The sequence below is a fragment of the Armigeres subalbatus genome, chromosome 2 (genome assembly GCF_024139115.2).
Source record: "Armigeres subalbatus isolate Guangzhou_Male chromosome 2, GZ_Asu_2, whole genome shotgun sequence".
Classification (NCBI taxonomy): Eukaryota; Metazoa; Arthropoda; class Insecta; order Diptera; family Culicidae; genus Armigeres; species Armigeres subalbatus.
Window position 1 is genome coordinate 424846479 of NC_085140.1, and position 26406 is coordinate 424872884.

The 26406-nt window shown below is 40.4% G+C and overlaps 1 protein-coding gene across 11 annotated transcripts in view; it reads right to left on the minus strand.

Moving 5' to 3' along the window:
* Positions 1 to 26406, minus strand: part of LOC134213490 (signal-induced proliferation-associated 1-like protein 1) — a 230459-nt gene that overhangs the window by 151532 nt on the left and 52521 nt on the right. The window contains exon 3 of one of the 11 annotated variants that reach the window (XM_062692593.1): positions 16099 to 16180. The exons of the other annotated variants lie outside the window; for them this stretch is intronic. Coding sequence (XP_062548577.1) covers positions 16099 to 16155 — 57 coding nt within the window. The 5' untranslated portion in view covers positions 16156 to 16180. The remainder of the gene's footprint in view (positions 1 to 16098; positions 16181 to 26406) is intronic. 11 annotated transcript variants of the gene reach the window in all.

Here is a 26406-nt window from a genome sequence, read left to right on the forward strand (position 1 = left end):
GAACCTCCACGCTCCGCTCGTAACTACTTTTGTATGGAAGCTTTAATTGGTTTTTGTATGAAGGGTAACGCTTGGCCCGACTACACCCTCGCACTATAGCGTTACGTGATTTGTGAACAGCCCCTTAGATTGTTACGACGATATTCGAAAGATTCTCCCGTAGATATCCTGACAATGTCTCGGAAAAATAAAAAAATCGAATGCAATAAAAAATAAACGCCACGCCGATCCACGCTGCCGCCGCCGCCGGCTAAAATGTCTATCGGCGTGACGCCGGAAACGCCGCCGCCGCCGACTAAAATTATGACAAACGCCGCCGCCGTCGATTTTCGGACCGGCGCACACCTCTAGCCCTAAGGTCAAAAGTTAGGCTAGAGTCAAAATGGCAAACCAATTATGCAAATTATGTTTTTTGATCACAAAAAATGTAAATGCTAAATTTCAGGGAGGGAAATCAAAAAATACAAAATTGAAATCACGAAAAAAAAATCATGATTTCACAGATAATTGTTCTTATGCCTTGTAAAAGCAAAATAGGTGAACGAAAAGGCTTACAAAATGCTTGACAGATACTCAGAAATGATTCATAATAAGCGGTGAAAATTATATCAATAATTTGTTGTTTGCGGTATTATTTACAAAAATGAAAAGAACGACTCAAATTATCAAAATTGTTTGGGGTGACTAAATTGGGTCGAAAACGTGATAAAACCGGGTCGAAAACGAGATAAAATCGAGTGTAGATAAAATCGGATCAATACTGTAAATGCAGTGTCCCAAACAAGTTTAATGCAGTGTCTACAACAATATTAAATTCTGATGGATAAATTTGTTTTGCAACATTTTTCTGTAATCTTATTGGCAGCAAAATAAAATTTCCACGAAGAATTAGAAATATTCCATAAAAATTAGGAAATTGCCAATAAAAATATCAGGATGAGCAACAAATAAATATAAAATTTTCACAAATAATACAAAATTTCCATAAACAATTGAGAATTTTCCACAAAACAAAAATAAATTAGCACTTCTAAAAGCAAAAATTGCCTTAAAAAAGAAAAAAATCCATGAAGAAATCAAAATGTTCCACGATAAATATATAAAATTTCCATAAATAAATGTCAGCATTAAACAATTACAAATTTTTCCACATTTTTTTTTTTTCATAAGAAATTAACAATAAAATCCTCAAAATAATCAATAAAGAGCTTTATTTTATAAGGTTTTTTGCTATCATAGTTTCTGCTTTTATGGAAATATTCGAGAATCGAACAACGATTACAAAATTAGCATCGTATTTTCGGAAATATCAGAGCATGTAAGGCAAATGATTCTTGTCATATTATGTTCGGGTTCTGATAAATGTTTGTCACTAGGTGCGTTTGTCAGTAACAATCTCTGTTGATGACAAAGAGTATATTGTTAGGCGTTGCTCGAATATTGATTCCCTGTTGCTAATATTAATTTATTTATGGAAATTTTGTATTATCCCGTGGAACATTTTGATTCTTATTTTATAATTGCAATTTTTGTTTTTAAAAGCGCTAATGTATTTTTGTTATGTGGAGAATCCTTAATTGTTTATGAGAATTTTGTATTATTTATGGAAATGTAATATTTATCGCATTTAGAATCATAGGGGCGTAACTATATTGATCTATTTCTCTCAATCGAATTTTTTTTACGTTAATACTCAACTGAATAAAAAGGTACTATTCTTTATCGCCCCGAACCATAAAATCAAAGGTGAACTGTCGAAGTGCGCTGCATTGATAAATAGAAAACATCGATGAAGATAAATCGATTTATAAAAGATTTATTTATGACTCGTACCCTGATTTCTTTATTAGCAATTTCCTTATTTTCAATGGAAAATTTATAATTTTTTAAGGAGTTTTTATTTTATATATTTATATTTGTGAGCCAATAGCCCGACTCTCCCAGCAAACACAAGATCGTATATCATAGCGAATAAGTGTACAAAGTGGAGGCCATATACGTGCATTTTGCACGCAGTCAAATGGGGGAATGCGCCTATGTCGCCTCCACCTTGTACACTTATTCGCTAGCATATGCGATTTTGTGTTGGCTGGGCTGTTTATTTTCAACACCACACTGCCAGACAACATTTGACGTCGAATGTAATTTGTGATGAGTAAATCGTTTAATGACAAATATCAGAAGAATTAGTGAGATTTTTTTGTGCACATAGATACACACGCACAGACATAACTTCTATTCATCGAACTAAGTATGTAGGTCTTCAAGCCTCCTAAACAAGTGTATTATTGCTAAGCATATGATGAAAGCAGAAACTGCATATAAACTGCATAGAAAAATAAACGCAAGTATAAGTGATAAACAAGAATTAAAGAAAAGTGTCTGCAAAGTTTTATAATATTTTTTGTTTGATATAAATTCTATGAAAGAACCAGTCGACCCGGCAGACGTTGTCCTGCATAGTAGGCGAAAATGTGCGTTGTGAACTGCCCATACGAAAATTCCATACGTTTTAGTTTTTCACGAATTGCACAACCTTACTCGGAATTTTCTCATGAGAAAGTATCATATAAACCCGTCGGAAACGGTATCGAACATATCTGCTGAAGAAATGAAGAAAATCCATTCAGCCGTTTTCGAATTATGCGGAAACGAACACAGATCATTTCATTTTTATTATATAGATTTTCACATTTACGAATAACGTGCAAACAATATTGAGAATTTTAGATATAATTGACTCAAATTTGACAAAACGGTAACTTAAACTCTCTGCTTCTAATCCCCTTAAATATACGACTTTATTCTAAAGTGACCGAGCTGCGCAATATTTCCCCAATGTCATCTCCCGACCCCACAATCGAACAGGTGACGCATCCACCAGCCACACATTCAATCCGCACGTCGTCATTATATTGCAATGAATATTTCCCCCGCACAGTATTAAGAGGCGTCTGTTAATGGATCTCATCATCACCCACCCTGGGTCTAGGTTGGCAAATAACCTCAACGCGACGAGCAACAGGTACACCTTGTATGCCGGGGTGGAATATAGACGATGTTGTTTTCAATGGAGCATCTTCGCGGGTTGGTCTTCTAGTCTCTCCACACAACACGCCAATCAGCAATCCACTGAATACTTGCGGTCGCACTCGCCCCCAGAATTAGCATAATTCCGTACAAATGTAGTTAATGATTCACGTTTTTTCAATCATATCGCTTGTTCCTTCCACCACGGACCCTAGACCGAAGGGTTTCGTTGCAAGCTCATCAGTCAGCTCTTGGCGATAAGCTCGTGGGCACCGCCAACCAGAGTCACGTTTTTTACGATATGGAATTATTATAAGCGATCAAATCCGCGTGGATACTATATTCGGAGTCAATGTATTATGCTAAGTAGACTGTTTCAGAAATCGAATACCCATGTTGCGCTCTACTAATAATTTGGAACGTGCAAATAACGTTGAACCGGTTGAACCGGAGATCTACTCTAGCTTTCCCGCTTATTGGATATCGGAAGATCAAATGATGACTAGTTTTTCTCTTCCGGATAATTTATAGCCTAAATTCATCCCATTAGTGCTAAATAATTTTGCATACTCATTGGATAAGTAGCTAGGGTAAATCATCAGTTGACTAATGATACTTAAGAAGTCTCCGCGGTGCACCGCCGCCAATCCGCCCACTAATAAGTGCTTTACAGCGCCCTCAATTTTCTTCAAATTATAATCCCTAATGGATGACGACGATGACAACGACATTCATCGCAGTACGCCAAAGAGATGAAGATGACCCAAAATGAGGTGAAAATTAATTTCTTCATTCTCCTCCGCATCATTATCTGGGCCCAGTGCGACTAGTGCGGCGGATTATTACACGGATTGTGCGCGGATGCTCACCACCTGACGACCAGTTGGAAGCCATAGGTGATGTAAATACGTGGGATAAAACCATCTCTGCTAAATATGGTCAAATAATAATGGGGCAGCTGGTAATATTCAACGGCGCGTCGCGACGGCGCATAGGCAAGTGGCGGCCGCTGGTTATTTTGAATAGAATTGACCAAACCGATGAGAGCGGCAGGCACTTATCTGATCGTTCATTTGACAGAAAAGTTTATGAACTATTGTCATCACGGTAGATGCGGTGCAACAGCAGTGCAGACCCTGAACACCAACATGATGATAGCAAAACGTTTCAAATCCGTACGTGTGATCTGCACCGCAAGCAAAGAGGGTAGTTTCGGTGTAATCGCGAGATTATTATTCGTGAGAACTGTGTGCGAACCGTGGGCGGGCGGTCAGACGATTTTCCTGTACTTTACACGTGATTTGATGGAGAGGTAGTCGTTGTCAAAGAAGATGGTTGGTATTCGAAAGTCGGTATATTTGAGATAACATTATTTGTGTTGTTGGTAGGGTCCTTGGTCGTAGGTAACGACGCATTGTTTTGGGCCAACTTTTATACTACTGAGCTAATTGGAGATTTTGAACTACGATATGTTTTAGTGCTGCAATAGCATGGTGAAGTCGAACTACTCAGATGGACAATCAACTAATGCTACTCTGGATTTCCTAATTTATTTTGTTATTCCATTGTTGCTAAAAGTATTATCTGCATTTTAGTGATAAAAATAAACTTACTAGTGGATCAGATTTTTTAATTACTACCATTAATATCACAATCAGCTACTAGGTGAATATATTCCTCTTACTACTTAGGACTTCAACATTAAAATATATAAAAAAAATCTATAATTTTAGCATTGCACATATATCTTCTTCTTCTTATTGGCATTACATCCCCACACGCCCACACTGGGACAGAGCCGCCTCGCAGCTTAGTGTTCGTTAAGCACTTCCACAGTTATTAACTGCGAGGTTTCTGAGCCAAGTTACCATTTTTGCATTCGTATATCATGAGGCGTCTTACCGCACGGCTAAGGAGGGCCTCTATTGCACATATATATTACATCTATTTAGGCGTAGAATTTCATTCGAAAATTATACTTATTCAATTAGGGGACCTATTTCATTCTCCATCTCACTATAGAGCAATTCTCTGTGAAATCATGATTTTTCTTTCGAGATTTCAATTTTGTATTTTTTGATTTCTCTGAAATTTCGCATATACATTTTTTGTGATCTAAAAACATAATTTGCATCATTGGTTTGCCATTTTGACTCTAGGCTAACTTTTGACAAGGGCCTAAGCAAAACCACTTTGAACACTTTCAAAAAAAAAATATAACTCGAAAACGGCTTGTCCTATCGTTTTGATGTCTTCGGCAAAGTTTTAGGTAATCAATGGGGCTACGTGGAAAAAATACACTGCGAAAAAAAATTGTTCAAATATTGAAAAAAAAAACTTAAAAATCCATTCTCCACGAAAAACTTTGCCATATAACAAGTTTGTTTTTAGAGCGAACACATAGCCTTTGTATACGTAATACGTTGTATAAGAGAAAGGTAAAAAAGAGACATACCATTTGCTTTGCATTTTATTATTTCTCATAGGAAGAACATGGGAACTCAGATCAGAAGCATCAGAGAGAAGATCAGAAATTCAAAAAATGACTGCCAAAATGTTTTGTTTTTTTATCTGCAAGGTGCCAACAAAGCTGTCTTTGTGTTTTGTCGCATTACAATCACTCCTGATGAGAATCGCTGCTTTGTTTTGACATCCTAATTTCTTAACTACCTGAAAGGATATTCGAGTAAACAACGATGACTAGTCGATGATATCTCATGAAATCTCTCAATGAAGATGGAATACACCCAGCGCCGCAGCCCGTGGTTGGCCCCAGCCCTTAGGGGAGCGCCGAAATCAAGAATCACGGTATGAGAAACAGAACAATTTGCACTTGGCATAAGACGAGATCGAAAAAAAATTAAATTTTAAAACAGCTGGTTCGCAACCGTCTTCTCATTTTGTCCTAAGAGGGGCGTGAGTAAGGATGGTTTTTCCAAAATATACTAAAATATACTTTACATGACATATTTCAGTGTGAACAACACCAACAGGTTCCAAACATGTTTTATAACACTATTCTAGCATTGACTATACTATGTGTGAACAATATGTTTCTTCTGGACATCCCTTCTTCTTCTTCTTATTGGCATTACATCCCCACACTGGGACAGAGCCGCCTCGCAGCTTAGTGTTCATTAAGCACTTGCACAGTTATTAACTGCGAGGTTTCTAAGCCAAGTTACCATTTTTGCATTCGTATATCATGAGGCTAACACGATGATACTTTTATGCCCAGGGAAGTCGAGACAATTTCTAATCCGAAAATTGCCTAGACCGGCACCGGGAATCGAACCCAGCCACCCTCAGCATGGCGTAGCCGCGCGTCTTACCGCACGGGTAAGGAGGGCCCCTCATCCCTAGCGACTCCAAAATGACCTGTATAACTGATGATATGCAAATTTTCTCGAAGAAAACTATGAAAACCCGTGCCAATGAAAACCGTCATGTCCATCCAGTTCGTAAAGGCCATATGTACGATATTCCATTCAGTTTTTCCTAAACCAGATATTCTAGATTCTCCAAACTGTTGTGGAGTATGGATCAATTGGTCTACCAGGTCAACTGCGCTCGATAGCTATCCGATATCGACTAGTCATGCCCGAACAAGTCCGTAAAGCCCACGCGTGTGATTTGCAGCTCAGATATACCCAAACCAGATGTTCTAGGCTCCAGTCATGCCCATACAAGTACTTAGAGCCCATGCGTATGATTTGCAGCTCAGATATACCCAAACCAGATGTTCTAGTCGCACCAAACTATTCTGGAGTTTGAATCAATTGGTCTACCAGGTCAACTCCGCTTGATAGCTATCCGAAATCGACCAGTCATGTCCATACAAGATCGTAGAGTCCATGCGTATAATTTGCAGCTCAGATATACCCAAACCAGATGTTCTAGGCTCACCAAACTGTTCTGGAGTTTGGATCAATTGGTCTACCAGGTCAACTGCGGTCGACAGCTATCCGAAATCGACTAGTCATGCCCGTACAAGTCTGTAGAGCTTACGCGTATGATTTGCAGCTCAGATATACCCAAACGAGATGTTCTAGATCTAGGCTAACAAAACTGTTCTGGAGTTTGGATCATTTGGTCTACCAGGTCAACTGAGCTCGATAGCTATCCGAAATCGACTAGTCATGCCCATACAAGTCCGTAGAACTTACGCGTATGATTTGCAACTCAGATATACCCAAACCAGATGTTCTAGGCTATCCAAACTGTTCTGGAGTTTGGATCAATTGGTCTACCAGGATGATTTGCAACTCAGAGTTTGAGTTTCCTAACCATTAGGATTTTTTGAATGATTTGCAACGATTTTCAAAACTCCATTTGATGTACTTTGAGCCATTTTTTTCTAAGCGGTATTACCCAGTAAATTTGATATGTTCCATTTGCTTTCATGATAAATAATGGAGAACTGACAAAACAAGTTGAAAAATATTTTTTCGGGATGTACTAGATCCTCCAAACTGTCCTCGAGTCCAGAACTTACGATCTAAAGTTACCATGCGAGCTTTTTTCGTCCCTCCAAGGTTGGATATGTATTCAACCATATCCATAGCATATTCCTAAAGATCAAGAGACATGGTCATATAGTTTTGGGATGTCCTGGGTCATCCAAACCGTCCATAAGCCCAGAGCTTGCGATCTACAACCACTACTCTAGCTTTTTCGTCATTCCGAGCTTGAATATGTATTAGAATATGTTCATAATATATTCGTGAAGACTAAGAGACATGGTTAGATGATTCTGGGATATCCTGGGTTATCCAAACTGTCCTTGAGTTCAGAACATGCTTTCTACAGCCACGACACTAGCTTTTGTCGTCGTTTCAATTTTGGATATGTATTCAACTATATCTGCTGCAGGCGTTCATAAATAGATGCCTGCGGTATATAATTCGGGCCTGGTGGCCTTACAACTGGATCTCAAACAACGAGCTCCATCGTCGTTGTCATTAGAGGCCGATAGCAACAGAAATTCGGGATCGGAAGTGGGGCTGGGTCAGCCACACTCTACGTAGGGGCGGAAACGAAATCTGTAAACAAGCATTAGACTGGAACCCAGCGGGACATCGCAGCCGAGGCAGACCGAGAGGCTCATGGCAGCGAAGCCTCAATAAAGAAATTAAAGAAGTCGACCGAAACAACAGATTAAAGCGACAGATTAAAGCAACAGATTAAAGCGATAGCCGGGCGACGCTCAGGATGGAGATTTTTCAAGTCGGCCCTTTGCACCACCGGAGGTGTACAGGATCCATAAGTAAGTAAAGTAATTCAACTATATCCATAATATATTTGTGAAGATCAGGAGACATGGTTAGATGGTTCTGGGATATCCTGGGTCATCCAAAATATCCTTGAGTTCAGAACATGCGATCTACAACCACCACTCTAACTTTTTCCGTCGCTCCAAGCTTGGATATTTATTTAATTATATCCATAACATATTCATGAATATCAGCAGACATGATCAGATGGTTTTAGGATGGTTTTGGGTCATCAAAGCCAACCTTAAGTTCAGAACTTGTGATCTACAGCCACGAAACTATCTTTTTTCAGTACTAGAAGCTTGGATATGTGTTTAATTTTGTCCAGAACCATACTCCAGAAGACCAAGAGACATGGTAAGATGGTTTTGGAATATCCCGGGTCATCCAAACCGTCCTTGAGTTCAGAACTTGCGATATACAGCCACCGTTCTAGCTTTTTTCGTCGCTTTAAACTTGGATATGTATTCAACTATATCCATAATATATTTGTAAAGATCAGGAGACATGGTTTTGGTATAGCCTGGGTCATCCAAAGTGCTTTTAAGTCCAGAACTTGCTATCTACAGCCGCGTTGGTCTTACAGGAAATGTAACGCATATTGTTGGGTACATTTCGTAAATTTGAGCAACACAAAAAGCCTTCAAAAAAGCTATAGTCCTGAAAAGTTAAGATGATGCAGGAAATATAAAAACTATTTTACGATGTATATTGACCATCCAGGAGCTGGACTGCACATAAATTATAGTTTGGTTGACTCAGAATATCTCAACAATATCTTACGATATCAGTAGGCCTCCCAGAAGGTGTGATGGATACAATTGAATGCATATTGAAGCTTTGAGTACCGGAAAGAGCTTCTAAGTGGCTATAGATCTCAAGTCCCGAATACAAGTTTGGATTGCCAAAATATCCCAAAATTTTCTTTGTTCTCCCGGGATGTATAAAGGATATAATTGAATGCATATTGATTACTGAAAAACGATGTTCTCGCAGCTGTAAAATGTAGATCTCAAGTTTTTATTGCTCAGAATATCTCATAACTATCTTACGGGTGGTGGTTGACAAATACCACCCAAGAGAAGTAAAGGATATAATTGAATGCATATTGAAGCTTTGAGTACTGAAAAACGATTTTCTAGCAGCTGTAGATCTCAAGTTCCGAACTTAAGAATAGTTTGTATAACCTAGAATGTCCCAGAACTACTTTGCGGAACTTGTATCACCTTCTATAAGATGTAATGAACACGGTTGAATACTCAAATAAACTTTGAGCTGTTGGCGGCTGTAGATTTCAAGTCCTGAACTCAAGAATAGTTTGGATGGTCTGATACGTCCAAGAAAGTTAAAACGTAGTTTATTTATATCACAGTAACTCTACGGATACGTATAAATAAAATAAACATGTTATTTTGAAACAGTACAATTCGCTGCCAATACACCTAATATTTCCGCTTTCGTAAATTCACCGTGTTCATTACGTTCTAGGTTGTCTCCTTAAGGTCTGAGGGAAGGGTTTTCCGTTAAAAAAGCACGTGGTAGCACTCTCTGAGAGAGAAAATTGCCAAATTCAGCCCGCCAGAATGACGCTGTCAGTGTCGCCAAAATTATTTCATCATTATGCAGTTTACAATTGCTTGAGAATTAGCCTTAAACGGAGAACAAAAGGAATTGGCAACAATGCGGAAGAAATTTATCACTCATGCAGTGGTTCGGCGAGAGAACAACAGCAGCGCTGACCAATCACGCAATGAGGAAATCAAAATAAACAAACTCCAGCTGGTTTTGGAAAATGAAAACATGAGCCGTTTCTAGAACAACATTAGAAAATATCGTGAGAGGATTTCTGTACAAGGTTTCCACAAAAGCTTTGAAAAGAATTTGGGTGATAACAGTGGTGCTGGTGTAAATAAGACAAATAAGACAAATAAGACAAATAAGACAAATAAGACAAATAAGACAAGTAAGACAAATGAGAAAATTAAGACAAATAATACAAATAACATAGATAAGACTAAGAAGCAAAATAAAATAAGTTCCTAAAGGAATTCCTTCGGAAGTTCCTCCAGGAATTCGTTCGGAAGTTCCTCCAGGAATTCGTTCGGAAGTTCCTCCAGGAATTCCTTCGGAAGTTCCTCCAGGAATTCCTTCGGAAGTTCCTCCAGGAATTCCTTCGGAAGTTCCTCCAGGAATTCCTTCGGAAGTTCCTCCAGGAATTCCTTCGGAGGTTCCTCCAGGAATTCCTTCGGAGGTTCCTCCAGGAATTCCTTCGGAGGTTCCTCCAGGAATTCCTTCGGAAGTTCCTCCAGGAATTCCTTCGGAAGTTCCTCCAGGAATTCCTTCGGAAGTTCTTCCAGGAATTCCTTCGAAAGTTGCTCCAGGAATTCCTTCGGAAGTTCCTCCAGGAATTCCTTCGGAAGTTCCTCCAGGAATTCCTCCGGAAGTTCCACCAGGAATTCCTTCAGAAGTTCCTCGAGGAATTCCTTCAGAAGTTCCTCTAGGAATTCCTTCAGAAGTTCCTCTAGGAATTCCTTCGAAAGTTGCTCCAGGAATTCCTCCGGAAGTTCCTCCAGGAATTCCTCCGGAAGTTCCTCCAGGAATTCCTTCGGAAGTTCCTCCAGAAATTCCTTCGGAAGTTCCTCCAGGAATTCCTTCGGAAGTTCCTCCAGGAATTCCTTCGGAAGTTCCTCCAAGATTTCCTTTGGAAGTTCCTCCAGGAATTCCCTCGGAAGTTCCTCCAGGAGTTCCTTCGATAGTTTCTCCAGGAATTCCTTCGGAAGTTCCTCCAGGAATTCCTTCGGAAGTTCCTCCAAGAATTCCTTCGGAAGTTCCTCCAGGAATTCCTTCGGAAGTTCCTCCAGGCATTCCTTCGGAAATTTCTTCGGAAGTTCCTCCAGGAATTCCTTCGGAAGTTCCTCCAGGAATTCCTTCGGAAGTTGCTCCAGGAATTCCTTCGGAAGTTGCTCCAGGAATTCCTTCAGAAGTTCCTCCAGGAATTCCTTCGGAAGTTCCTCCAGGAATTTCTTCGGAAGTTCCTCCAGGAATTCCTTCGGAAGTTCCTCCAGTAATTCCTTCGGAAGTTCCTCCAGTAATTCCTTCGGAAGTTCCTCCAGTAATTCCTTCGGAAGTTCCTCCAGTGATTCCTTCGGAAGTTCCTCCAGTAATTCCTTCGGAAGTTCCTCCAGGAATTCCTTCGGAAGTTCTTCCAGGAATTCCTTCGGAAGTTCTTCCAGGAATTCCTTCGGAAGTTCCACCAGGAATTCCTTCGGAAGTTTCTCCAGGCATTCCTTCGAAAATTCCACCAGGAATTCCTTCAGAAGTTCCTCCAGGAATTCCTTCGGAAGTTCCTCCAGGAATTCCTTCGGAAGTTCCTCCAGGAATTCCTTCGGAAGTTGCTCCAGGAATTCCTTCAGAAGTTGCTCCAGGAATTCCTTCAGAAGTTCCTCCAGGAATTCCTTCAGAAGTTCCTCCAGGAATTCCTTCGGAAGTTGCTCCAGGAATTCCTTCGGAAGTTCCTCCAGTAATTCCTTCGGAAGTTCCTCCAGGAATTCCTTCGGAAGTTCTTCCAGGAATTCCTTCGGAAGTTCTTCCACGAATTCCTTCGGAAGTTTCTCCAGGCATTCCTTCGGAAATTCCACCAGGAATTCCTTCAGAAGTTCCTCCAGGAATTCCTTCGGAAGTTCCTCCAGGAATTCCTTCGGAAGTTCCTCTAGGAATTCCTTCGGAAGTTCCTCTAGGAATTCCTTCGGAAGTTCCTCTAGGAATTCCTTCGGAAGTTCCTCTAGGAATTCCTTCGGAAGTTCCTCCAGGAATTCCTTCGGAAGTTCCTCTAGGAATTCCTTCGGAAGTTCCTCTAGGAATTCCTTCGGAAGTTCCTCTAGGAATTCCTTCGGAAGTTCCTCCAGGAATTCCTTCGGAAGTTCCTTCAGGAATTCCTTCGGAAGTTCCTCCAGGAATTCCTTCGGAAGTTCCTCCAGGAATTCCTTCGGAAGTTCCTCCAGGAATTCCTTCGGAAGTTGCTCCAGGAATTCCTTCGGAAGTTGCTCCAGGAATTCCTTCAGAAGTTCCTCCAGGAATTCCTTCGGAAGTTCCTCCAGTAATTCCTTCGAAAGTTCCTCCAGTAATTCCTTCGGAAGTTCTTCCAGGAATTCCTTCGGAAGTTCTTCCAGGAATTCCTTCGGAAGTTCTTCCAGGAATTCCTTCGGAAGTTCCACCAGGAATTCCTTCGGAAGTTTCTTCAGGCATTCCTTCGGAAATTCCACCAGGCATTCCTTCGGAAATTCCACCAGGAATTCCTTCAGAAGTTTCTCCAGGAATTCCTTCGGAAGTTCCTCCAGGAATTCCTTCGGAAGTTCCTCTAGGAATTCCTTCGGAAGTTCCTCCAGGAATTCCTTCGGAAGTTCCTCCAGGAATTCCTTCGGAAGTTCCTCCAGGAATTCCTTCGGAAGTTCCTCCAGGAATTCCTTCGGAAGTTCCTCCAGGAATTCCTTCGGAAGTTCCTCCAGGAATTCCTTCGGAAGTTCCTCCAGGAATTCCTTCGGAAGTTCCTCCAGGAATTCCTTCGGAAGTTCCTCCAGGAATTCCTTCGGAAGTTCCTCCAGGAATTCCTTCGGAAGTTCCTCCAGGAATTCCTTCGGAAGTTCCTCCAGGAATTCCTTCGGAAGTTCCTCCAGGAATTCCTTCGGAAGTTCCTCCAGGAATTCCTTCGGAAGTTCCTCCAGGAATTCCTTCGGAAGTTCCTCCAGGAATTCCTTCGGAAGTTCCTCCAGGAATTCCTTCGGAAGTTCCTCCAGGAATTCCTTCGGAAGTTCCTTCAGGAATTCCTTCGGAAGTTCCTTCAGGAATTCCTTCGGAAGTTCCTCCAGGAATTCCTTCGGAAGTTCCTCCAGGAATTCCTTCGGAAGTTCCTCCAGGAATTCCTTCGGAAGTTCCTCCAGAAATTCCTTCGGAAGTTCCTCCAGAAATTCCTTCGGAAGTTCCTCCAGAAATTCCTTCGGAAGTTCCTCCAGGAATTCCTTCGGAAGTTCCTCCAGGAATTCCTTCGGAAGTTCCTCCAGGAATTCCTTCGGAAGTTTCTCCAGGAATTCCTTCGGAAGTTCCTCCAGGAATTCCTTCGGAAGTTCTTCCAGGAATCCTTCGGAAGATCCTCCAGGAATTCCTTCGGAAGTTCCTCCAGGAATTCCTTCGGAAGTTCCTCCAGGAATACCTTCGGAAGTTCCTCCAGGAATTCCTTCGGAAGTTCCTCCAGGAATTCCTTCGGAAGTTCCTCCAGGAATTCCTTCGGAAGTTCCTCCAGGAATTCCTTCTGAAGTTCCTCCAGGAATTCCTTCGGAAGTTCCTCCAGGAACTTCCGGAGGAATTCCCGAAGGAACTTCCGGAGGAATCCCCGAAGGAACTTCCAGAGGAATTCTCGAAGGAACTTCCAGAGGAATTCTCGAAGGAACTTCCGAAGGAATTCCTGGAAGAATTTCCGAAGGAATTCCTGGAGGAACTTCCGAAGAAATTCCTGGAGGAACTTCCGAAGGAATTGCTGGAGCAACTTCCGAAGGAATTCGTGGAGGAACTTCCGAAGGAACTCCTGGAGGAACTTCCGGCGGAATTCCTGGAGGAACTTCCGGCGGAATTCCTGGAGAAACTTCCGGCGGAATTCCTGGAGGAACTTCCGAAGGAATTCCTGGAGGAACTTGCGAAGGAATTCCTGGAGGAACTTCAGGAGGAATTCCTGGAGGAACTTCCGGAGGAATTCCTGGAGGAACTTCAGGAGGAATTCCTGGAGGAACTTCCGGAGGAATTCCTGGAGGAACTTCCGGAGGAATGCCTGGAGGAACTTCCGGAGGAATTCCTGGAGGAACTTCCGGAGGAATTCCTGGAGGAACTTCCGAAGGAATTCCTGGAGGAACTTCCGAAGGAATTCCTGGAGGAACTTCCGAAGGAATTCCTGGAGGAACTTCCGAAGGAATTCCTGGAGGAACTTCCGAAGGAATTCCTGGAGGAACTTCCGAAGGAATTCCTGGAGGAACTTCCGAAGGAATTCCTGGAGGAACTTACGGAGGAATTCCTGGAGGAACTTCCGTAGGAATTTGTCTTGTTTTTCCTATTTGTCTTATTTGCTTTATTTGTCTTATTTGTCTTATTTGTTTTATTTTGCTTATTTGTTTCATTTGTCTTATTTGTCTTATTTATTTTCAATTGTTTATCTGATATTATTCCTATATTTGATTTCAATTCATATATTTGGTATCCTCGTGTTCACAAATAGGAATACGCTTTTTTCTAGTGTCACGCTAGATACAAAGTTGACAGTCTTTCTACCGCTCTCATCGCTCGTTTCCTGCCGTGCGCCACAAGAAAATATGCTGTTGGCTGCTCTCCCGAAATGGTAACTTTTGTATGGAATTTATAAAACTTGGTTGAAGTAAAAAGAGCTTCCTGCAAAATTTATTGCGGTGACATATACTTTTTATTACATCAAAATGATCGTTGGAAAAATTCAAAACTTTTGTCAGTTGGGTTTTGCGAAATTCGGTTCCTTTGTGCATCAAATCATCGGAGAGAGGTACTGAGAAGCGGGAATTTCAGTTCTACAATAGTTCAGTATTTAGAGCTTAATTCAAATTTGGGAAACAGTAGGTCCATGAAATTTTGTAGGAACATTCCTTGATAAATTTCAAAGAGATTGTCAGTTTGGATAAGCGAAATTCGTTCCCAATTCCGAGTTATAGACATTTTAGTACGAAAATAGCGCTCTACCGCGAGAGAGCTTCCCTCAGACCTTAATAAAGACTCCACATATTCCCGACAATGCAACGTTCCTTGCATATTTTGCCATTCTTGGTAAAATAAAAAATAAAAAATAAATGTCATAACTGTTCAGGAGCATACCACTAAAGTTTTCAATCTCACTTTTAGGTGAGATCCAAAATGTTAGTGGAATATTGCAGTAAGAAAGGGGTACCCCAAACAGATTTCGACCAAGTCACCGAGAATCCACCAGCACAGCACTGACGCTTACGCCGTAGTCGTATTACTCATCATTGTAGTACAACAATGTAGAGCCAGAAAAGCGGTACAAAATCTCCAAAACTCCTTCGTTATTTCCTGTATGTCGGCAAACACCCAAGTAGTGCAACCGCAGAACAGCAATCAACACGCTTCCAAATTTTAGCTTCTCATCCAACCATACATTCTCTCGTTTTGGCAATCACCTTTCGGCGATTTAATCCTTCCCTATCATCAAGAACCGGTAACCACAATCACCTGCGCGAGAGGTTCACCACCAACAGCGAAGACGATGATACACTTACGAACAGGATCTCATTTCCTTTTAAAAATTGTGAATGTTGAACAAGTTCCCTCCGTAAGCAGCGCCACATCTTAAGAATTATAATCTTGAACGACGAGTTCGACAGATTTACTACAGCGGATATGTCAGTCGATTGCGAAGTTTTACGACCTCTGATTCATTTCACTTCCTTCACTTGAAGATCGTCTCGGGAAGGATTGAATCTGAATGCAGAAACCCACAAAGGAAACCGAACAAACTACTGAATTGGAAATGATAACGAGAGGTTCAGAAAACAAAAAATAATAAAGCAGAGCGGAAATAAGATCTTTAAGACGCATTCTACAATCAACCAGAGGACAGGAAGCTTGAAACCAGAAAGTAAGAAATTCAAAACGAACGTATCAAACTACAAGTAGGATGTGAAAAAACAAGAAGAAAAACAAATCAAGTAAGAAGAAAGAAGAAAAACATACGGGAAGGCAAAATTGACTGAAAATCTGGGGACTTTACCTTGGTTTTCTTCGCGATCGGATAGTGGACGGAGGATGCTCTGGTCCTATGATACATGCAAAAGTGTGCGGTGGGCACTTACCTGGAAAGAGAGGTGAGAAATGACGATTAGTTTGATGTTGTTAATCATGGTTGTTAGAACAGCTATCAATCATTTGAGGTTGTGATAAATCGATCGATCAGGTGTATCAGGTTCAAACTGAGTGTTTTAGTGAACTGATTTGACCTGACCTTTGGATGATGTTGCATTTAATAGAACCTTTTCTCAGTTATTACATGCGCCTCATAGTCTCATTTGCTTTTTTTTGCAACAAAAGATAACTAGACATTAACTTTCACAAAAAACATGAACCACAATTATTAACCCCAACGGACGGTCGACAGGAGATGCTGGAGAATGGCAGCCGATCACATCATATCCAACGCGAATTGCAGTAGCTGATGGTCACTGGTTTTATCATCTGCTTCTGTTTTAATAAACGTTTACAAAACAGACACCTGAATCGACCTACACGTGTACCGACCGGTGCACTTACTCGCAATGTATAGAGCAGGGACTGGCAAAACTTCTCCTATTACGACTCACTTGAAATGATGAGTTAAATCAACTGTCAATTGTTATTTTTTTATTTTATTTTTTCATGAATCACGAAATTACATGAGAGGGTCAACAGCCTAAGATATTGTAATGAACTTTTTGAGATAAAGTGACTTTCATTTTGAGATAAAGTGACTAAAAAATCTTAGGAAGAATCGGCTCTGATTTCCAAGAAAAATTGCAGAAAAATTCATTCTTTAAGTGCCTTTCAACTTTTACCTTGGGTCTACCCAGTGATTTGCGATCTGAAGCTTGAAAATCGCTGCGGCAGTATGTAAGTATAGTAAACTGGAAATGACATCGCTGCATCTGTTTCAAGTGCACATAAAAATGGCAACTGCTGCTGATATAATGATGCACGGTACCATCGTCGTCGCGTCGTTGCGACTATAACGAGTAGGTACACGGCGCACATTGCTGTTATCCCGTATGACAATCGATCTGTAGAGGATGATACAGGCCCAGCTGAAAATATAAAAAACGGGTTCGAAACGGCAAATCCTATGTAGCTACACGTGTATCGGATTCTATTGAATTGAATCCACTGAATCATCTAGAGGGAAAAAAATCATGTTTCTTCTCAATAGATGTGCTGAGAGACTACTGTTGATGATGAACTTCTACTGCTACCGTTCAGTGTGTGATTTTCCTGTTAATAGCCCTTTGCTGATAATGACATTTCCGGTGCAGCGTGTTTAGCACTGACATTGGAAGCGTTCTTCACAATCAAGTATCGATACAATAAATGGTAAGTACATGTGTGTAGTTCTAAATAGGGTTGCTCAAAGAACTGAAATGAAATAGTAAGCAAAACTTTTTTATTCACTTTTATAATTCTTAATTTCTGTAAATTTTAATATGTTATCTGTCTTTATGCGGCTGATTTGTATTACGTTGGATGGATCGACATCAAGTGTGAGGGTTGCGGAAGAAATGTCAGAAAACGAACAAATTCAGTTTAATTTCCAACCCCCCGAACCGATTTCATCCAAATTTTGTACACATATCAACTATAAGGAGACGAGTATATTGAAAGACAATTTTGGAGAGGGGAGGGTACGGAGGGAGAGGTATTGTTTAGAAAATGAAAAAAACATCAGTGTAACTCCTGAACCCCTGGGCCGAGTTTAACCAAATTTGGTACACACATTCTCTATCCTGATGGAAAGAATGTATAGGGGAAGAGAGTCATTAAGTAAATAGGGACAGTGTAGAGGGAGAAGTACTGTTTAGAAAACGAACAATTGTGAGCTGCTTCTGAACCCGTGGACCGATTTCAATCAATGTTGGGAGACATGTTATCTGTACTGAGGGGACGATTTTATGGAATAGGATGTTATTGTTGTGTTATTAGCAGGGCTCGTACTTTTCGTTTCGGTGAGACAAACACAATCGATTTTTGGGCCGAAACACACATACATACATGTGCTCAGTTTGTCGAGCTGAGTTGATTAGAATATATGTCTTGGGTCTCCGAGCCTCAGATAAAACGTCGATTTTTCAGGTTCCAGGAAAACTCCTGGAAAACAACCAAAAACAAAGGTTGTTGATTTGACTTGCTACATAGTGAGCTTTGATCAGATATGAATTACTGTGATTTGATGGAATGATTTCTAAATAAGATACGGTGAAATTATTTGTGAAAGTACAGCATGCATGTACTTCAAAGACATCTCTCTCAACTTTTCAGAAGAACCTAATTAACATTTTTTTCATGAATTAATTTGAACATCGCGATCAACGGCCCAATATGAAAGCTTTTGATTTGATTGCAGTACTAAAATTAATTCATGAAAAATATGTTATCTAGGTCCTTTTGAAAGGTGTGACATTTTTTTTGTAACGCACACACATACATACCAGTCGATTTTTCAAGTGAACTTAGGAAATTTTTGGAAAATATGAAAATTTCAATAAAAATACACGAAGGCTGCAGATTTGATTTGCAACCAAGGGAGCTTTGATCAGATATAAATTACTGAGATATTTGTGCTGGAATATTTTATGCTCGTATTTCAGAGGTATCTTCGAATCCCAATGATCGACTGCAAAATCACCGGGGCCCAAATTCCGATTGCGAAAAGAAGTTATTGCCTTCAATGCCAATTGCTATAGCTTCCGTTTAAGTCCAAAAGAGTTAAAATCGAGTTTAAAACCAAAGATGGCTGAGATATTGATGGGGCAATATTTTATTAGTTTTCTAAAAATATGTCTCATGTTCGTACTTCACAGATATCTCTGAAACCGAATATCCGATTACAATAAAAAAAAATAGGGGTTCAAAGGCAAAGCCAGAGAAAACTGTTCAAATCGGTCCACAGATAGCTGATATCCTGATGTGACATTATTTTGCCAATGTAGTGAATATTTTTTTTTTTAACTAATTTTATTTGCTAATTTTCTAATACATGCATTCATCTCTTAGACTAGGTGTTCCGTGTTTTCTTAACACTATCATCCTTATTTGCTATGTTACATTTTTAGTTATTATTAATACATTTCAATTGCCTCTGGCAGTTAGAATTTTTCCTCTGGTTGAATTGAACCATGTAGGAATTACAATGTTTTCAACTTAAACTAAACTTAACCTATTTTATACTAAGGGTACAAGGAGTTAATTGTTGCAATAGAAGATTGCAACGATTTTTGTCTAAAATTGGAAATTATTTTGTTGGACATTTGTTGCAATGTCTCAATATTAGAAATTCTATGAAGTTCATTGGTACTATACCACGGAGGCAACTTCAGAATCATTTTCAGAATTTTATTTTGAATCCTCTGAAGTGCTTTCTTTCTGGTATTGCAGCAACTAGTCCATATTGGCACAGCATACAACATGGCAGGTCTAAAAATTTGTTTGTAAATCAAAAGTTTGTTCTTAAGACAAAGTTTCGATTTTCTGTTTATAAGTGGATATAGACACTTGATATATTTGTTACATTTGGCTTGAAGGCCTTCAATATGATTTTTAAAAGTTAATTTTTGATCTAGCAGAAGTCCTAAATATTTAGCTTCGCTAGACCAATTAATTGGAACCCCATTCATAGTGACAATATGTCTGCTAGAAGGTTTCAAATAAGAAGCTCTCGGCTTATGTGGGAAAATTATAAGCTGAGTTTTGGAAGCATTCGGGGAAATTTTCCATTTTTGCAAGTAAGTGGAGAAAATATCCGAACTTTTTTGCAATCTACTACAAATGACACGAAGGCTTCGCCCTTTGGCTGAGAGACCTGTGTCATCTGCAAACAACGATTTTTTACACCCTGGTGGTAAATCAGGTAAGTCAGAAGTAAAAATGTTATACAAGATAGGCCCCAGTATACTGCCTTGGGGGACACCAGCCCTTACAGGTAATCTATCAGATTTAGAATTCTGATAGTTCACCTGCAGTGAGCGATCTGATAAATAATTTTGGATCAGTTTAATGATGTACAGAGGAAAATTAAAATTCATCAATTTTACAATCAAACCTTCATGCCAAACACTGTCAAATGCTTTCTCTATATCAAGAAGAGCAACTCCAGTCGAATATCCTTCAGATTTGTTGAGCCGAATTAAGTTCGTAACTCTTAATAACTGATGAGTGGTTGAATGCCCATGGCGAAAACCAAATTGCTCATCAGCAAAAATAGAATTGTCATTGATATGAACCATCATTCTATTTAAAATAATCTTTTCAAACAAAAAAAAATAAATAACAAATAATCTTTCTTATTGAAGAAAGCAAACTAAATGGGCGATAACTAGAAGCCTCAGCTGGATTTTTGTACGGCTTCAAAATTGGAACAACTTTGGCGTTTTTCCATTTATCTGGGAAGTATGCCAATTGAAAACATTTGTTAAATAAATTAACCAAAAAGGATAAAGAGCTCTCAGGAAGTTTTTTGATAAGTATGTAGAAAATACCATCATCACCCGGGGCTTTCATATTTTTAAATTTTCTAGTAATAGATCTCACTTCATCCAAATTAGTTCCCAACGAAGGGTCAAAAACATTATCTTGGTTGAGAATGTCTTCGAAGCTTCGTGTAACCTGATCCTCAATTGGATTAGTGAGACCTAGACTAAAATTATGGGCACTCTCGAACTGCTGAGCAAGTTTTTGAGCCTTTTCGCCATTTGTTGATAAAATTTTATTTCCCTCTTTAAGCGCTGGAATTGGCTTTTGAGGTTTTTTAAGAATTTTCGTTAATTTCCAAAATGGTTTCGAACTGGGATCCAACTTCAAGACATTATTCTCAAAGTTGGTATTTTTCAAAATAGCGAAACGTTTCAAATTTCATTTTGCAAATCTCGCCAAATAACTTTCAACGCGGGATCGCGAGTTCTTTGGTATTGCCTTCGCCTCACATTTTTAAGACGGATCAGTAGCTGAAGATCGTCGTCAATAATAATGGAGTTGAATTTAATTTCACATTTAGGAATTGCAATGCCTCTGGCTTCGACAATTAAATTTGTCAAAGATACGAGCGCATTGTCAATATCACTTTTGGTATCCAAAGGAATATTAACATCAAAATTCCTATCGATATATGTTTTATATAAATCCCAATCAGCTCTATGATAATTAAAAGTAGAGCTGATTGGATTATAAGTGGCTTCTTGTGAGATTTCAAAGGTCACAGGAAGGTGATCAGAGTCAAAGTCAGCATGAGTTACCAATTGACCACACAGCTGACTTGAATCCGTTAAAACTAAATCAATTGTAGAAGGATTTCGACTGGAAGGAAAACAAGTAGGGCCATTGGGATATTGAATAGTATAATATCCCGCAGAACAATCTTCAAATAAAATTTTGCTATTGGAATTGCTTTGAGCATTATTCCATGAACGGTGTTTGGCATTGAAGTCACCAATTACGAAGAATTTTGATTTGTTGCGAGTCAGAATTTGAAGATCAGCTTTCAACAAATTCTTTTGCTGCCCATTGCATTGAAAAGGCAAATAGGCTGCAATGAAGGAAAATTGACCAAAATTTGTTTCAACAGAAACTCCCAAGGTTTCAAAAACTTTGGTTTCAAACGAAGAAAATAATTTATGTTTGATACGTCTATTAATGACAATGGCGACCCCACCCCATTGGATTTATGATTGCCCCCACAATTTGCACATTTAAATTTATTGGAATCTTCTCTCACAGGACATGTGTCCTTGGCGTGAGAGGTTTCACCACAAATCATGCATTTAGCATCCATGTGACAATGTTTCATGACCTCACTTTTGGCACTTACGGCACTGGGTGGGGTTTTGGAAATTTCCCCCAGGCCTGCGGAAATGTTCCCATGTAACACGGACATGGGACATAATACAGGCCTTTTCATATTATTTAGTTCACTTTTGTTAAAATGAACTAAATAAAATTCTTGAGAAATGCCCCTCTGGGAAGTACCAGAGTGGGATTTCTTTTTAATCTTAATTACTTGGACTGGTGAAAATCCAAGTAATTGAGAAATTTCAATTTTAATCTCATCCAGTGATTTATCGTCACTGGGGAGACCTTTCAAGACGACTTTGAACAATCGCTCAGTTTTGTCGTCGTATGTGAAGAATTTATGGCGCTTCTCAGTTAAATACCGAAGAAGACGTTTGCGATCGTCAAAGGATCCCGGCAAAACGCGGCAGTCACCCTTCCTAGCAATCTGAAATGAAACCTTGATCCCCTGAAGGTTACTCAAAATCTCATTCCGGAAGCCAGAAAACTCGGCAACAGATACCACAATTGGCGGAATCCTTTGCTTTTTCGCATGAATCGAATCACCTGGACTAGAGGTATATTCGATTTGCTCAATTTCATCATTAATCAAATCGAACTGATTGCTCAGTTCGATTGGAGAAGAATTATTTCCGATATTAGAGTTAGAAGGAATATCTGAATTCTCCAGCTTCCTTCTATTTTTTCCGCGCTTTGGCAGGACGGTCTTGAAACCTTGTTTCTTTGAAGGAAGTGGAGAATTCAGAGACTCCCCCTTCCTCTTGTTTTTATTAATGCTCATGGCTGAGCGTGGAGACGTGACCTTCTAAGAGGTTTTTTTTTCCCAGAACGGTGTCCCTGCAGGATTACCACCGCTTGTCGGAATTTTACTTCCGCAAACGGGTCCAACGTAAAACGAAGGCACGGGTCCTTGCAAAGATCGTAACGGGATCAGTGGGTACAAATAGCGCTAAGAAGCACCGTTGAAATTAAAATAGCTTCGGGTAGTATTAAAAACTTCCTTCCGCAAAGAGAGAAAGAACCGCACAGCACGAAAGCACGATGCGGTCTGAATGTTGTGAATAAAATACGCCTAATGCTGAGCGTTCTCCCGGAAATCACGATTTTTTTTTCAAGATTTCAATTTTGTATTTTTTAATTTCCCTGAAATTTTGCATATACGTCCTTTATGGCCAAAAAACAAGATCTGCATCAGTGGTTTGCCATTTTGACTCTAGTGTAACTTTTGACAAGAGCATAAGCAAAAACACCTTGAACACTTTCTAAAAAATATGACTTGTAAACGGCTTGTCCCATCGTTTTGATTGATGTCTTGGGCAAAGTTTTAGGTAATCAATGGGGCCATGTGAAAAAAACTCCAGGTTTTGTATCCGGAGACAGGGGACAGCCGTTGCGATGCGCAGACCTTGATGACCATCACCAATGAGGAGTTCAGTCGTGGTGCTACCAAGAGCTCCGCAGTGCTCTGGGATCCAGGTAAACGTCGTGTAAGCGAGAACGGTCTACATCCAGAGGTGCTGCTTACGCTGTTTGCTCTGCTGTTGAGAGACGATACTGGGACCTACTAGACGCTGTATACTTGGACGATCACGAGACAAGAGACGAGCCAGCCTTGGGCTGTAAGTCTCGCTAATAAAGACAAAAAAATCACGATATCGGTTGGGACCGGTAATCTCGATTCCGACTCCACGTTCGAAACCGATACATTCGTGAACCTGTGTTTATGTTTTTTTAATCGGCATACAAAAGTTCTGCCACCAAGCTCCTAAATGCCTTTGAGATGCCTCCTCTACGGAAGGCGTTGCGATATGGACCAGAGTGCAGAGTGCCAGCTCCTCGCTCCATGCCATTGGACCCGAGCCACGGGAGACCAACGCCGGTCATCGTGTGCAGAATCCGTTCCTTTCTGATAATGAGAGGGATCCTGCGATCTCCGGACGTGGATGCGATGGCTATGCAGTAGATACCTCGGCACGGGCAGCATCATCGGGTGTGGATTTGAGCAACCCCAGAAGCTGTTCTATCATACAAGTTAAATGTCAACGACCGAGTATCGGCGAAGTTACGATGAATGGGCATTGGGCAAGGTAGGTAAGTTCCAAGCGGTAGAGCGGATTTCAGCGGCGGCGAAGCACCCAGTTGTAGGCCCTGTTGGTTTGAATTGAAGTGGGGCAAAAAACTATCACACTTTTACTATTTTACGATTGGGAATGGGGTGTTACACCAACTTAATGCTCAGGCCGGATAAAAGTGCATACGAACGCATTTGCTGGTGGTCGTCAAATGCCTACCGAAGTGGCCCATCGGAGGACTTACGGTGGATTGTGCCTTAAACCGAGTACACCTCCGACGACGACCAGTAAGATATCGCCGGCATTAATGAAAATATGTATCGAAGAGAAGTAGGACACACCTGTTAGTTCCTGGTAAGTCCTCTCGACGCGTGGTTTCCAATGAATACTTGGAAAGAACGTCCCATGAAGAAGTTCCGAACAAAGGTCAATCTATAGCCCGAAAACCCCCATTTGGAGAGCTGCTGCACGACTTAAGACGTCCAGGTGTGATTGAATGCTTTCGAGATATTGAGGCAAGGTCGGCGCATTTTCTCTGCTCGAGAGCGTGCTGGAGGATGTACTAAGACCGGTGTAATAAGTGCACGTTCCTTGACCAGGGCAGAAGGCGTTCGTCTTCTGTCTATATTTAGCCGCCATTCATCCGGTACAGTTTGGTTAGACCAGGCTCTGTTAACCAAATAGAGAAACTCTGCCAAAAGAGGTTCTTGGTCGTCGGATAACCTCTCTTTTCTGAGCCGACAGATTTACCCCTTCTCCTGGAGAGGACGGATGACAGTTCGGCTTCCCAAAAAAGGCTGGTTTATTAAGGAAATTGTTTAGTCCGGCAGGACTCGAAAGTTTGAAAATGCTGAGGAATTGACAACAATGGGCCTCTGAAACTCGACTGAATAATCAGGGGGGAAGCCTTCTGAGCACTCGAAAAGCTTTTCACCTGGCTTTGACCATTCGACGCGTTCCGTGTGTACTGGAAAACTGCTGAACCTTGTGGACTGGAAGCACCTCTTAAGTCTCAAACTATTGAGGAATTTTGCCAAAGAAAAACCGAATAGTAACTAGCGAATTCATGGCGTCCAGTGAAATTTCCTCGCTAGATTCTTGTTGTTCTTGTCTATTTTCGAGAAGAGTAACAAAAGAAAGTTGATCAGAGACAAATTTTCTTCAAAACATAATTTTAAAACATAAATATAATTGCAAAACATAAATCGTAAATAATTCCGTCCATAGCGCCCACCTTAGCCAAAGAGTCCGCTTTCTCATTTCCCGGGATCGACCAATGAGAGGGGACCCGAAGGTGGTTGTGTAAGGCCGTTGTGATAAGCTCAAAGCTTTCCGTATCCCATTCAGAAGATAAGCTGAGTGCTTAACCGTTTCATTGACCGAACAGCCTCCAAGGAACTTAGACTGTAGGTGAAGATGAAAAAGTGGTCAGGAGGTAGGGATACAATTTCCTCGAGTACAATTTCTCTCCTCGCTCATTTTATAATTCGATCAATAAATAAAACATAATGCTTAATAAGGATTGTTTGTTTGGAATGTTTCATGGTTTTGTAAGGCTCAGTGCGAGCTGAGAAAAAGGTCGAGCTTACCAAATAGTTGACCATATTACCGATACAATTGTTGGTTGTATCAGATCTTAGAACTTCCTCTTTAATTTTTGCATTGTTGTAATCGTCGGCAACGCTGGATATTACACCTATAGATGGAACGCATTACAAGCTGGGTTTATTTGCTCACTTCTCCGGTTATTGCCGTGCTTCGATGTCGATCTTTGCCAGTCAAATTTAAAAGCACTTCAGAAGAGCGTCAAGTGACACAATAAATCTTCAAATGATTATTTCCATCCCTGCACTAACTGGAAACTTTCCATAGCAATTATATTATAAATCATTTTTCTATATTAAAAAAAAAGTCAAAGAGGATCATGAAAAGTTTTCACGTCTGTTCGTATCCACAACCTACTTGTTCTTCCTCAATTCAGGGTCATTATTTTATACAAGAGACAGTTGATCCGAGAAGAATTTTCTTAAAAGTGCTCGAACAAATATGTGCGGCGTATACAAGATGAAGCACGGAGGAGGTTAATAAACCACGAATTGCATCAGCTGTTGGGAGAACCATCCATCGTTCCCATCACGAAACTCGGGCGACTGCGGTGGGCCGGGTACGTGGCCAGAGTGTTGGACAGTAACCAGACGAAAATAATTCTTTTCGACAACGATCCGCTCAGAAAGCAAGAGGGATCGGTCAGATGGAAGAAGATTTACTGACTCTTCGTATATTGCGTGATTGGCGATGTGCAGCAACCAGGTTGAATGGAGAAGACTTTTATGTACTGCAAAGGGCCCTCTGACTATTTCCTATTCTTTGGCATTAAATCCCCCACTGGGACATTTCAGCCGCGCAGCTTAGTGTTCAATAAGCAC